Here is a 13,160-nt window from a genome sequence, read left to right on the forward strand (position 1 = left end):
TTAGCAGCAGATCCTCCAAGTCCTGTAAATTGCGAGGTGGGGCCACCATGGATTGGACTTCCAATCCACATCCAGTCCAGCACATCCTACAGATGCTGAATCAGATTGAGATCAGGAGAATTTGGAGGCCAGGGCAACACCTTGAACACTTCATCATGTACGTCAAACAGTTGCCAAACAATCAGTGCAATGTTGCAGGGTGCATTATCCTGCTGAAAGAGGCCACCGCCATCAGGGAATATACTATTGCCATGAAGGGGTGTATCTGGTGTGCAACGATGTTTATGTAGGTGGCACATGTCAAATTGACATCCGCATGAATAGGCGAACCCAGGGTTTCCCAGGGGAACGTTGCCCAGAACATCACACTGCTTCCCACTTGTCTTCCCACAGTGCATCCTGGTGCCATCACTTCTCCAGGTAAACAATGTACATGTACATGGCCATCCATGTGATCTAAAAGAAAACAGGACTCATCAGACCAGGTGACTGTCTTCCGCTAATCCAAGGTCCAATTCTGATGCCGACTGTAGGTGTTTTCGATGGTGGACAGGGGTCATCATGGGCACTCTGACCATTCTGCGGCTACCCATACGCAGCAGGGTGCGATGCACTGTGTGTTGTGACATGTCCCTCCTGTAACTAACCATCATTACAATTTTCTGTGACTTGTGTCACAGTAGAGCTTCTGTCAGTTCAGACCAGGTGGGATGGCCTGCGTTGCCCTCACGCATCAGTGAGCCTTGGGTGCCCATCACCCTGTTGCCAGATTGTGGTTTGTCCCTCCTCGGACCACTGTCAGTAGGTACTGACTACTGCTGACCGGGAGCACCCCACAAGCCTTTGCCGTTTCAGAGATGCTCTGACCCAGTCGTCTGGCCATAACAGTTTGGCCCTTGTCAAAGTCGCCCAGGTCTCGACTCCTGCCCATTTCTCCTGCATCCAACACACTGACTATGAGAACTGATTGTTCACTTACCATCTAATCTACCCAGACCTTGACTTGTACCCTTGTTTGGAAATGATCAATGCTATTTGGTTCACCTGGGAGTGGTCATAATGTTTTGGCTCATCTGTGTGTGTGTGTGTGTGTGTGTGTGTGTGTGTGTGTGTGTGTGTGTGTGTGTGTGTGTGTGTGTGTGTGTGTCCCCTGCTCTGTGAAATCGGTCTGAGACGATGCAGTCAGTCTCAAACATGTTTTGGAAAGGGCAACTTCAGTTTGTGGCCTTCGTACAAACAGACCACACTACTGTATTTGTGTCTCCGGAGGAGGGGAAAAAAAAAATCCCTGCTTACTAAAAAGCTCAAGTCTGGAAGAAGGAGCATAGCTGTCAAGTTATCAATAGCAGGTCTATGCACCCACCACTCACCCAATAGAGCCATACTGGAAGGCTGGAGAAAAGCAGATTGGCTCTTTTATGAATTTAAGGATGCCTGGATAGTTCAAGTGCAGCACAGTTGAAATAACACACTGAGAATTCAAAGCAGATAGTGAGCTTCTTGAAGAACTCGCAGCCACTGAGCAGACTTGTTACACATCGTCAGTGTTATTTCAGCGTACCTATGGGTCATGGAAAGCTCGTAAAGAGCCATGGGATCGGAAACTTGCAGGGAATGTATGGAAAAGGATACCTAAATGTGTTGGAAGCTCACTGGAACCTTCTTTTTAACTTCCCTTGTGTGTTCTAGATGTCAACACGTTGGAAAAAAAAGAGCGATTCGAATTGAAGTTTGAATAGTATTTGTTTATATTGTAAAATACAAGCAAAAAACAAACAAAAACAAAAAAAATGGTGTTTTCACCATTGGCACTTCTGCTGAAAACTTCGACGGGCAAAAGTGAACGGAGTAAAATGGTCAACTTCCCAGTGCCAATTCTTTGTGGTCTCTTGATTTTGCTGTCACGAGGGCTGCTATAGTTTTAAATGTCTGCTGCTGTTCTCTCCCTCGTTGGGCCGGAATAAACACTGACCAGATGTTTTGAATCAAACCGCTGCAGAGACCCGCGGCTCATGCAACCACCCTGCCTCTACTTCTGCAGGAATTCAGCCCCGTCGCGATGCAGGCGCTGACTTCTGTGACATGTATTTAAAATGCACCGTCTACCTTCGCTGGTCTGATGGTGGGATATCGCCACCGGTCCATGGCTTATGCATCATGACTATTGCTGAAAGCCAGCCTACTCTACCAGATGTTTTGACAGATGGAAGCTCTTTCGCTGGTCTTAAACCACACTTTTAAATCAGCTGGTAAAAATATCTGGTCAGCTGAAGAATCCAGTATAGCCGTTGTCAGTGGCTGGTTTTCTGGCCTGGTAAGGTTCTCATTCAGACATGGCTTCATGACGCTACGAAATATCAGTAACGACTCCCATTTATTAGATTACCCACAATTCCACACAGTTCTTATTTCAGTAGTTCTGAGGCTCATGAATCCCCCCCTTTAACAATATGGCCCCATGTTGAAGCAGATTCCATGGGAGAGACAACACGTGACTCAAGACTGGGTTTAGACTGATTTAACTGGGTCTGCCCATCTAGGAATCAGGAAATCGCATAGTGAAATCATTTAGTGAAAGGCGGCCGGTGCTTCCAACACTTTGTTCACTCAATATATTAGAAACACATGGAGGGCAAATCTGCACGGCACATCCTACGATGATAATGAGCAAATTACGTTGAAAGCAAAAGTAGTGTGGGGGAACGCGCTCTGGGTTTGTGATGAACTGAAATGACTGGCAGTCTCCTTTAATATTGCATCCGTGGGCTTGACTGGACTGTGTCTGTTCCTCCCCACATCTGCAGCTGAGATGATGGAGAGGTCAAGACGCCCGCAACAGTTGGCTCTCGGCCTTCTGTTCTGGGTTTGGCTGCCTTCCTGCCTCGCACAGACCACACCGTCGACTGCGACCACCACCCCGGCCACCACCCCGGCCACCGCCACGCGCACCCCCCAGCCCCAGAGCGAGCGTCTGAGGTTCAGACTGGCGGGATACCCGCGTAAACACAACGAGGGGCGGATCGAGATTTTCTACAAGGGCGAGTGGGGCACCATCTGTGATGACGACTTCTCCCTGACGAATGCCAACGTGCTCTGCCGCCAACTGGGCTTTGTCTCAGCCACGGGTTGGACCCACAGTGCCAAATACGGCAAGGGCCAAGGCGAGTACAAATGTATTCTGTGCCCTAGATTCTTCTTATGTGTGTAAGACGCCGACGGCTGGCTTCAGCATGCGAGTTTCAGTTGTTCGAGCCTTAAAATATTGAGGTCAGACAAATAGTAAACTCGGGCTCTCTCAGGGGATCTCATTTCCGTTCACCAGTGCTGCTGGTTTCTATTCTAGGCAGTTCATTACATTCACCTGTTGTTCCAATTATTCCAGTCTCCAGCCGGGGGGATTTAGACCTGGAACAACGGATGACTGTAATTTAACTACCTGGCAGAGTAGAAACCAGCAGTACTGGTGGTACCTGAGCACCTGTTTGCGAAACAATTGGCAGTATAATTTGAGATCTGAAATTTCTTTTATTATGAGCAGACCAGAAGTTTTTGCACATATTTTTGGCACTCTTCTGTGGAACATCTGATGAAGGGTGAGATTTTACTACGTTAGGACATTTCAGATTCTGATGAATAAAATGTCAATAGTAGAAACATAAATCTGAATTGACTTTCACTGTGAAAACCATGGAACTTTTTTTTTTAGTATTGAAATAGTAAAAACCAACCTTCTGCTACTCCAATCAGATTAAAAAAATAAAGGTGCTACCATTTAATTAAGAATAATATTAGTAGACTGGTACTGTGACTGCACCTGTCCAAGGGTCTCCTTGCCTTTCCTCCCAATGCCTTCTGGGATAGATCCCCCTGCAACCTTGAATTTGATAAGGTGGGTATAAATGAATGAATGGATGAATGGATAATTTGAGCCCGGTCTGATGAATATCGGCAAGTAATAAAAACAACTTGACACTTACAAAACAAAAACTTCATAATGCTGTCATGTGTTTGACATGTGAGGGCAGCTGATTTCCCGGCCAGCTGAAAACTTTCAGAGATCTGATGTTCTTCCAAAATATAGCAACCGTGAGACTCCCTCCGCCAGTTTCCCAAGGCCAGGGATCACGTTGGACCCGTACTGACTGTCTTTTGTCTTGTGCAGGGAAAATCTGGCTGGACAACGTGCTGTGCAACGGAGGTGAGAAGAGCATCGAGTTGTGTAAGTCTCGCGGCTGGGGCAACAGCGACTGCACTCACGATGAGGATGCAGGGGTGGTGTGCAAGGATGAGCGGATCCCCGGCTTTGTGGACTCCAATGTCATCGATGTAAGCCACCAAAATCCTTTTAACAGACATTTCGGGATTGTGTTGGTCTGTGCGTTTAACACCATTTATCAGCCCCATACCGAGCCACAATCACCTCGCAAATAATCGTAAAAATGCTGCGTTATTTAGGCTAAGACGTTGTTAGAAGCTCGTAAAACCCTTTTTTTGTGTGCGTTTGCCGCCACTTCACACTAACAGGCCTACTAATGCACAGCCTATGGAGTGTGTAAGGTTCGCTCCACATGGGAGGCATTTAATGCACTGCTGCAAGTCTACCTGTAGCCAGTCGTTCATGCCAGACATACGGTGCTGATTAGGTCTATACCATGTGTTCTGCTAAACCGTGTCATACAACAGCTTTTCCAAGTCTGCTGGCTTGGAGTGACATAATGTAAATACAACTATTACTACTACTGCTACTGCTACTACTACTAAACTACTACTACTACTGCTACTGCTACTACTACTGCTACTACTTCTACTACTTCTACTATTACTACTACTGCTACTACTATTACTGCTACTACTGCTACTACTACTACTACTACTACAGCTACTACTATTACTGCTGCTACTGCTGCTGCTGCTACTACTACTACTACTACTACTACTGGTGCTGCTGCTGCTGCTACTGCTACTGCTACTATTACTACTACAGCTACTAGTTTATTTACCATAGCATCTCTGGTTATTACTGGTTTCTAATAATATCAATGATAATAATGAAACCAGTAATGACCAGAGATGTTGTGGTAAATACAAAGGCAGATAAACTCGGATCTTCAGCCAGTTATCAACATTATGCAACCAACTACCAATATGGGTTTTCAGAAAAGCCTCAATTTATTATTTTCCCATAGAAGTACACTGTTCTCTACAACTTACGATTCAGTTTGGTACTATTTAATTTGGTGTGTACTATGAATTTATGCAATGGAGATTCGTGTCAGCCTTAAAAAAGGAAGAAGGTAAAGTACATTCTGCAGATGGGTGAACAGCACCACTGGTACCACTGCTAATGATTATAACAAATTAGGCAAAAGGGACATAATCAGAGTAAGTTGCACTCCTTCTACCCAAAGAGACCTAAACATCTTTCAGTGGTCTACATTCAGAACTAAAGACCATTATTGTATCTTTGCATCCTTGTTGTTCTGTATGTCAGTACTGTGCCTTGTTTACCAAGTGTGCTGTGTTGTGCTCTAGCACAGAACATAGAAGCTCTGTCTGTCTGTATGTCCGTCTGTTGTTTAATAACTATAATCAGAATGTATTCTTCATATGCTACCATGTAGTCAACAGGGTGGTGCTAGCTAACGCTGACAGCTCGTGCCCAACAAACTGACAGCACATTCTATGACAGACTGTTTTTGTGCAGTCGCAGATGTTTGAGAAGTGGGGTCATGACCACAAGGCTGCTGGGTCAGATCCCTGGAACATCTGGCAAAAACCCAGGCTGGGAAAATGCATCCGCAGTGCCGCCCTATCTGTCAACAGCTACTGTCGGTGTGCCTTTGAGCAGGGCATTTGACCGTAAACTGCTCGAGGGGGGGTGTTCATGGGCCGGGAGCAGAATAGTGTCGTTGTACCGGGAAGCTTCCAAGGTATGAAGCTAGCCGTGAAGCAGAGAGAAGCTCAACAAACCCCCTAAACATCAAGTTGAATAAATCTGATAGGGCGGTTCAATTTTACTCTGAAAGATCGTTTGGTGTGATAGGAGTTTTCACCTGTCCGTCATTTTTTCCTTTGTTCTTAGTGGCTCCTCTCTCACGGTGGCCGCTCCGAGGTGAGCGAGGTCTGAATGAGGGGCTCGCCTCTGGGATTTATCTGAACTCTGCATAAAGATTGGAAGGCAATGTGTTTCAAGCAGCCTTAAATCTTAATTCAGGACTGAGACGTGTCTCTCTCGCCACAACGCAGCGTTACATACTTCAAAATGAGAAGGAATTCACAAGATCCGAGTGGGAGTAAAAAAAGAAAAGGGGGGGGGCGTATATGGAACTTCTTTCCCTCTTTGTGCCCCTCCTGTTGTTGCCAGGCAGACTCCGTCAAATGTGGCGTCCAGACTACAATCCCAGACTGCAGCCATCTTTTTTTCTTCCACTCGCCCACAGCTGCAGTGAGTCAGTGCGAAGCCGGCAGTCGGAGATAGTCACGTTTCCCACTTACACGCTGATAGCGAGGGGCTTAGGTTCCCGTGCCCACCATGGCTCTCCATAACGGCCGTGACTCACCGGCTAGCCTGCTCAGCTCATTTCTGCTCTACTCATTCAAGCCTCTCTCACTAGGTGTGCTCACAGAGTCCGATTCCCATCAGCTCAAAAGGGCTTGATTAGTTCGAAATATTTCATTCTTGTGACCATCTGCATACCACAACACATCTGTATGCATATGAGTGTGTGTGCACAAGTACTGTGTGTGTGTGTGTGTGTGTGTGTGCGCGCGCTAGTTGCATTCTGCTGAAGTTCAAAGCCTTTATTAAAGGCAGTCTTTCCTAACTTATTATTAGCAATAATGTGATCTTTGTCAGGTTTATATTTCTTTATTAGTTATCACATTCATATTTCATTATGGATCCAAACCACAGATTATAACAGATCCCCACATTTTAAATACTAAAAGCAAATCTCCCCCCTGCCCTGCCCTGCCCTGCCCTGCCCTGGCCTGGCCTGCCCTGCCCTGCCCTGCCCTGCCTTGCCCTGCGTTGGCCTTGCCTTGCCTTTTTCTCCCCAATTGTACTTGGCCAATTACTCCACTCTTCCCGGTCGCTGCTCCAGCCCCTCCGCCAATCTGGGGAGGGCTACAGACTACCACATGCCTCCTCTGATACATGTGGAGTCGCCGGCTGCTTCTTTTCACCTGACAGTGAGGAGTTTCACCAGGAGATGTAGCACGTGGGAGGATCACGCTATTCCCCCCAGTTCCCCCTCCCCCCCGAACAGGCGCCCTGACCGACCAGAGGAGGCGCTAGTGCAGTGACCAGGACACATACCCACATCTGGCTTCCCACCCGCAGACACAGCCAATTATGTCTGCAGGATGCCCGACCAAGCTGGAGGTAACACGGGGATTCGATCCGGCGATCCCCGTGTTAGGTAGGCAACAGAATAGACCGCTACGCTACCCGGACGCCCACTAAAAGCAAATCTAATCCTCTTGTTGACTGAGTTGTTCTCCTCCCCATCAGGCGAATGTTGTGGAGGAGAACAGCGTCGAGGAGGTGCGCCTGAAGCCCGTGGTCGCCATGGCCAAAAAGAAGATGCCCATCTCGGAGGGCGTGGTGGAGGTGAAGCACAAAGACGGTTGGGTGCAGATCTGCGACCTCGGGTGGACGGTCAAAAACACACGCGTGGTCTGTGGCATGTTGGGATTCCCACACGAGAGGAAGGTCAACAAGAACTTCTACAAGTAAGTGACACTTGTCCCGATGGATGACCTTCCACCACGCAACACACCGATTTCCATTACTGGTTTACGACATGGGGGAAATGCATTAAATGATTTGGAAGGGTGTGGAAAAGTTTGAGAAATGACATTAATGGTATGCTGAATGTTTGAAATAGGATAAAATGAAAGAAAATACCAAAAGGTTGTGAAAAGTCAAGATATTCAACATCACATGGTGCCATAGTGAATTACCAACATAATCAGCCTACTTTGAAACCGAAAGAAAAATAAGGAATAAAATTGCAAGGTCTAATAATTAGGGTACTGAAAGAATAAAATTCAGAACTGAATGATCTATTATATGGCAAAGACCTGTCCTACCAGCAAGACTTTTCACTTGCTGGTAGGTTACTTACAGACGCAAGTTGGTGGTTAGATTCCCATTATAAGAGTGGCTCATGCCATGCATCCCAGTGTTATGGCATTGCATATCATATACATCCCATAGTGTAATATCACTGCATATCATACACATCCCACAGTGTAATATCACTGCATATCATACACATGCCAGTGTTATGGCATTGCATATCATATACATTATCCATTAATCCATTATCCAAGCCATTTATCCCAATTGGGGTCACGGGATGCTGGAGCCTATCCCAGCAGTCACTGGGCGGCAGGCAGGTAGACACCCTGGGCAGGCCGCCAGTCCATCACAGGGCCGACACATTCACACCTGGGGACAATTAAATATGGCAGATTCACCTGACCTACATGTCTTTGGACTGCGGTGTCATATACATTCATATCATATTTGCATATACATCCCATGGTGCTATGGCATTGCATATCATACACATCCCATAGTGTAATGTCATTGCATATCATATTCTTTGGCCTCCACTTCCTGTCTGGCAAGTATGGTGGCAGCATGTCCACCAAAGTGCCAGCAGGCTCTCAAGGCTTTGTTAGGTGAGAGACTGAACATGATAGGGACTGTCAATTTCCATCATGTAAGACTTTCCTTACTGACTGCCAGCAAGGCAGTCTGACACACGTGACCAGAGGGAAAGCACTGGGATGATCCTGTTTGTTTGGCTTCTGTTTTTTTCTGCAAAGGATGTTTTTGTTTTTCTAGGGATCAGTTGCAAAAATAGCCCTTTTTGAGTCAAGTTAGCTTGTGTGTGTGTGTGTGTGTGTGTGTGTGTGTGTGTGTGTGTGTGTGTGTGTGTGTGTGTGTGTTTGTGTGTGTGTGTTTGTTCCTTCGATTTTTGTCACTTAGTGAAGAGAGTTGATGAGCAGATTTTCAGCTGCCAGCAGTAATGGAAGATAACCAACAGGTCTCGTTCACTGGGTTTGAGCATCAGGAGTGCGTTCCTTAGTTGTTAGCTGATGACTGACTCGAGGTTAAAAATATAAGATATGGGCATCCGGGTAGCGGGGCGGTCTATTCTGTTGCCTACCAACACAGGGATCACCGGTTCGAATCCCCGTGTTACCTCCGGCTTGGTCGGGCGTCCCTACAGACACAATTGGCCGTGTCTGCTGGTGGGAAGCCGGATGTGGGTATGTGTCCTGGTTGCTGCACTAGCGCCTCCTCTGGTTGGTCGGGGACCCTGTTCGGGGAGGGGAGAATAGCGTGATCCTCCCATCTACCCACTGCTACCTATTTACCATTCAAATGACTGAATAAAGATTAAACCACATTAGTGCATTCATAGTCAGGCATATCTGACCTCACTGAGGGCATCAACATTGAGATAATAATATAATAATAAATTGTACTGGACGAATAGATTCAATCTGCTTTTTTTCTAATTCGTTGTGTAATTATGAGGTATTTACGTAAAGTCAAACTTTGGGGATTTCATCTCTTCATTCATTTAATTTTTCGAAACTCAGTGAGTTCTGTTTTGTTTTGGGTTTTTTTTTGCTAGAAAACCCTGAGATGTGTTTTGATGTATGATTCAGTGTGACTAGGTGTGCGAGGGCCGTAAATCCGGCAGTGGGCCCTGGGGTCTTAAGTTTCCCCCACCTCGACGTAACCTTTCCAGTATGACCACGCACATTCCAGGCCTCGCTCCAGTAGGAAGGGCTTTGTTTTTTTCCTCCGGTTACGTGCAGATGGTTCACAGTAGTACGAGGGGAAATGTGTGTTTTCTCTCAGTCGTGTGTGAAGGCTGAGGCTCAGAGAAGCTGCGGGCGTGCCAGCAGGGGGATGGTGAGCATTTTCCAAACGCACAGACTACAACAACCTGAGTGTCGCCAACCTGACGGCATCAATAGTCAAATTGTTCTCCGTCGTCAAACTCACAGTAGACACATGGCCCCTTTTTTTTCTAGTAAATCAGACTCTTACTCTTACGAAATATGTCCTTGAAGTTTGACTTTGAGTGACAAGCCCTACAAACGCCAGGAATTCTATATCAAATTAGAATAATTGTCCCCGTCAAAGCTCACCACAAAGGCTTGGGTTTTATATTCCAGTGCTGACAAAAGGTGCAAATCCGACAGACGACCTTGAAAACAACAAATGCGAGCGATTTTGACAGATTTGATAAGATTTTCAGCCGGTATCAGGGGCAGACTGTCAACAAAAAGAAGCCCGGGAATTTGCTGTCAAGCGGCCCCAATGTGATAAACCAAATTCAAACTAACACAACATTATTTTTTTGTTGCTTAGTTCAGATATGTGCGTTAGTTTAGATATAGGTGTTCTTAGTTTGGATATATGTGTTCTTAGTTTAGATATACACTACCGTTCAAAAGTTTGGGATCACCCAAACAATTTTGTGTTTTCCATGAAAAGTCACACTTATTCACCACCATATGTTGTGAAATGAATAGAAAATAGAGTCAAGACATTGACAAGGTTAGAAATAATGATTTGTATTTAAAATAAGATTTTTTTTACATCAAACTTTGCTTTCGTCAAAGAATCCTCCATTTGCAGCAATTACAGCATTGCAGACCTTTGGCATTCTAGCTGTTAATTTGTTGAGGTAATCTGGAGAAATTGCACCCCACGCTTCCAGAAGCAGCTCCCACAAGTTGGATTGGTTGGATGGGCACTTCTTTGAGCAGATTGAGTTTCTGGAGCATCACATTTGTGGGGTCAATTAAACGCTCAAAATGGCCAGAAAAAGAGAACTTTCATCTGAAACTCGACAGTCTATTCTTGTTCTTAGAAATGAAGGCTATTCCATGCGAGAAATTGCTAAGAAATTGAAGATTTCCTACACCGGTGTGTACTACTCCCTTCAGAGGACAGCACAAACAGGCTCTAACCAGAGTAGAAAAAGAAGTGGGAGGCCGCGTTGCACAACTGAGCAAGAAGATAAGTACATTAGAGTCTCTAGTTTGAGAAACAGACGCCTCACAGGTCCCCAACTGGCATCTTCATTAAATAGTACCTGTTAGAGCCTGTTTGTGCTGTCCTCTGAAGGGAGTAGTACACACCGGTGTAGGAAATCTTCAATTTCTTAGCAATTTCTCGCATGGAATAGCCTTCATTTCTAAGAACAAGAATAGACTGTCGAGTTTCAGATGAAAGTTCTCTTTTTCTGGCCATTTTGAGCGTTTAATTGACCCCACAAATGTGATGCTCCAGAAACTCAATCTGCTCAAAGAAGTGCCCATCCAACCAATCCAACTTGTGGGAGCTGCTTCTGGAAGCGTGGGGTGCAATTTCTCCAGATTACCTCAACAAATTAACAGCTAGAATGCCAAAGGTCTGCAATGCTGTAATTGCTGCAAATGGAGGATTCTTTAACGAAAGCAAAGTTTGATGTAAAAAAAATCTTATTTCAAATACAAATCATTATTTCTAACCTTGTCAATGTCTTGACTCTATTTTCTATTCATTTCACAACATATGGTGGTGAATAAGTGTGACTTTTCATGGAAAACACGAAATTGTTTGGGTGATCCCAAACTTTTGAACGGTAGTGTATGTGTGTTCTTAGTTTGGATATATGTGTACTGAGTTGTGGACTGAATTTGGATAAATGTGTTCTTATTTTGGATATGTGTGTTCTTAGATTGGATATATGTGTTCTTGGTTTGGATATATGTGTTCTTAGTTTGGATATGTGTGTTCTTAGTTTGGATATGTGTTCTTAGTTTGGATATGTGTTCTTAGTATGGATATATGTGTTCTTAGTTTGGATATATGCGTTTAGTATGGATATATGTGTTCTTAGTTTGTATATATGTGTTCTTAGTTTGTATATATGTGTTCTTAGTTTGGATTTGTGTGTTCTTAGTTTGGATATATGTGTTCTTATTGTGGATATGTGTGTTCTTAGTTTGGATATATATGTGTTCTTAGTTTGGATATATGTGTTCTTATTGTGGATATGTGCGTTCTTAGTTTGGATATGTGTGTTTAGTTTGTATATATGTGTTCTTAGTTTGGATATGTATGTTTAGTTTGGATATATGTGTTCTTATTGTGGATATGTGTGTTCTTAGTTTGGATATATGTGTTCTTAGTTTGGATATGTATGTTTAGTTTGGATATATGTGTTCTTATTGTGGATATGTGTGTTCTTAGTTTGGATATATGTGTTCTTAGTTTGGATATATGTGTTATTGGTTTGGATATATGTGTTATTGGTTTGGATATGTGTTTAATTTGGCTATATGTGTTCTTAGTTTGGATGTGTTCTTAGTAGTTTGGATATGTGTTCTTAGTTTGGATTTGTGTGTTCTTAGTGTGGATATATGTGTTCTTAATTTGGATATGTGTGTTTAGTTTGTATATATGTGTTCTTAGTTTGGATATATGTGTTCTAGTTTGGATTTACGTGTTGTAGTTTGTAGGTTTTGTTAGTTCTTGTAGTTTTTGAATATGCGTTTTTGTCTTTGTGTTGCACTGCTGTGGGCTGGGGGAAATGATGTTTCATTTCATCTGATCAACGCAAGTACATGAAGTGACATGACAAAGTGTTCCTGATTCCTGATGTATGTTGATCAACGAACCATTAATTAAAAGAAACCACAATTTGTATTGTGTGTGTTAGGCTGATATGTAAAACGATGAAACTAATGTTCCAAGGTTTTCCTCCTCATCTTTGTGTACAGAAAATAAAAATTCAAAGTTGAATTAATGAATTACTTTTAAACTCTATTGTTCAGTGGCCCTGGCTGGTCGTCACGCACAGCCATCTCCATAGAGGTCCCTGCAAAGACTTCCTCAAAACTGTCCCTGTCTGACTCAGGTTCATCTGTTTTTCATAAATACATAAAATAGACATCATTTGGACTGTCTGACATGAGCTTCAAACATCGTTGTATTCATTAAATTCACGATGAATAGTCCAACCTATACATAGACAAATACACACATAGTGTATTATGCAACATTATGCAACATGCCTGAACTTCCTGATGGCCAGTCTATGCCTGGCCGTTAATCAGTCAATGACTTAGATGACCTT

General features: G+C 44.2%; 1 protein-coding gene across 3 annotated transcripts in view; it reads left to right on the top strand.

The window, feature by feature from the left end:
- The window catches only part of loxl3b (lysyl oxidase-like 3b), a 43,903-nt gene that overhangs the window by 2,420 nt on the left and 28,323 nt on the right, over positions 1-13,160 (top strand). For all 3 annotated transcript variants that reach the window (XM_056295231.1, XM_056295229.1, XM_056295230.1), the window contains exons 2-4: positions 2,805-3,161; positions 4,163-4,326; positions 7,514-7,734. In XM_056295231.1, the coding sequence (XP_056151206.1) occupies positions 2,810-3,161; positions 4,163-4,326; positions 7,514-7,734 (737 nt within the window). In that variant the 5' untranslated portion in view covers positions 2,805-2,809. The remainder of the gene's footprint in view (positions 1-2,804; positions 3,162-4,162; positions 4,327-7,513; positions 7,735-13,160) is intronic.

This window comes from Lampris incognitus, chromosome 16 (genome assembly GCF_029633865.1).
Source record: "Lampris incognitus isolate fLamInc1 chromosome 16, fLamInc1.hap2, whole genome shotgun sequence".
In the NCBI taxonomy this organism is placed as follows: domain Eukaryota; kingdom Metazoa; phylum Chordata; class Actinopteri; order Lampriformes; family Lampridae; genus Lampris; species Lampris incognitus.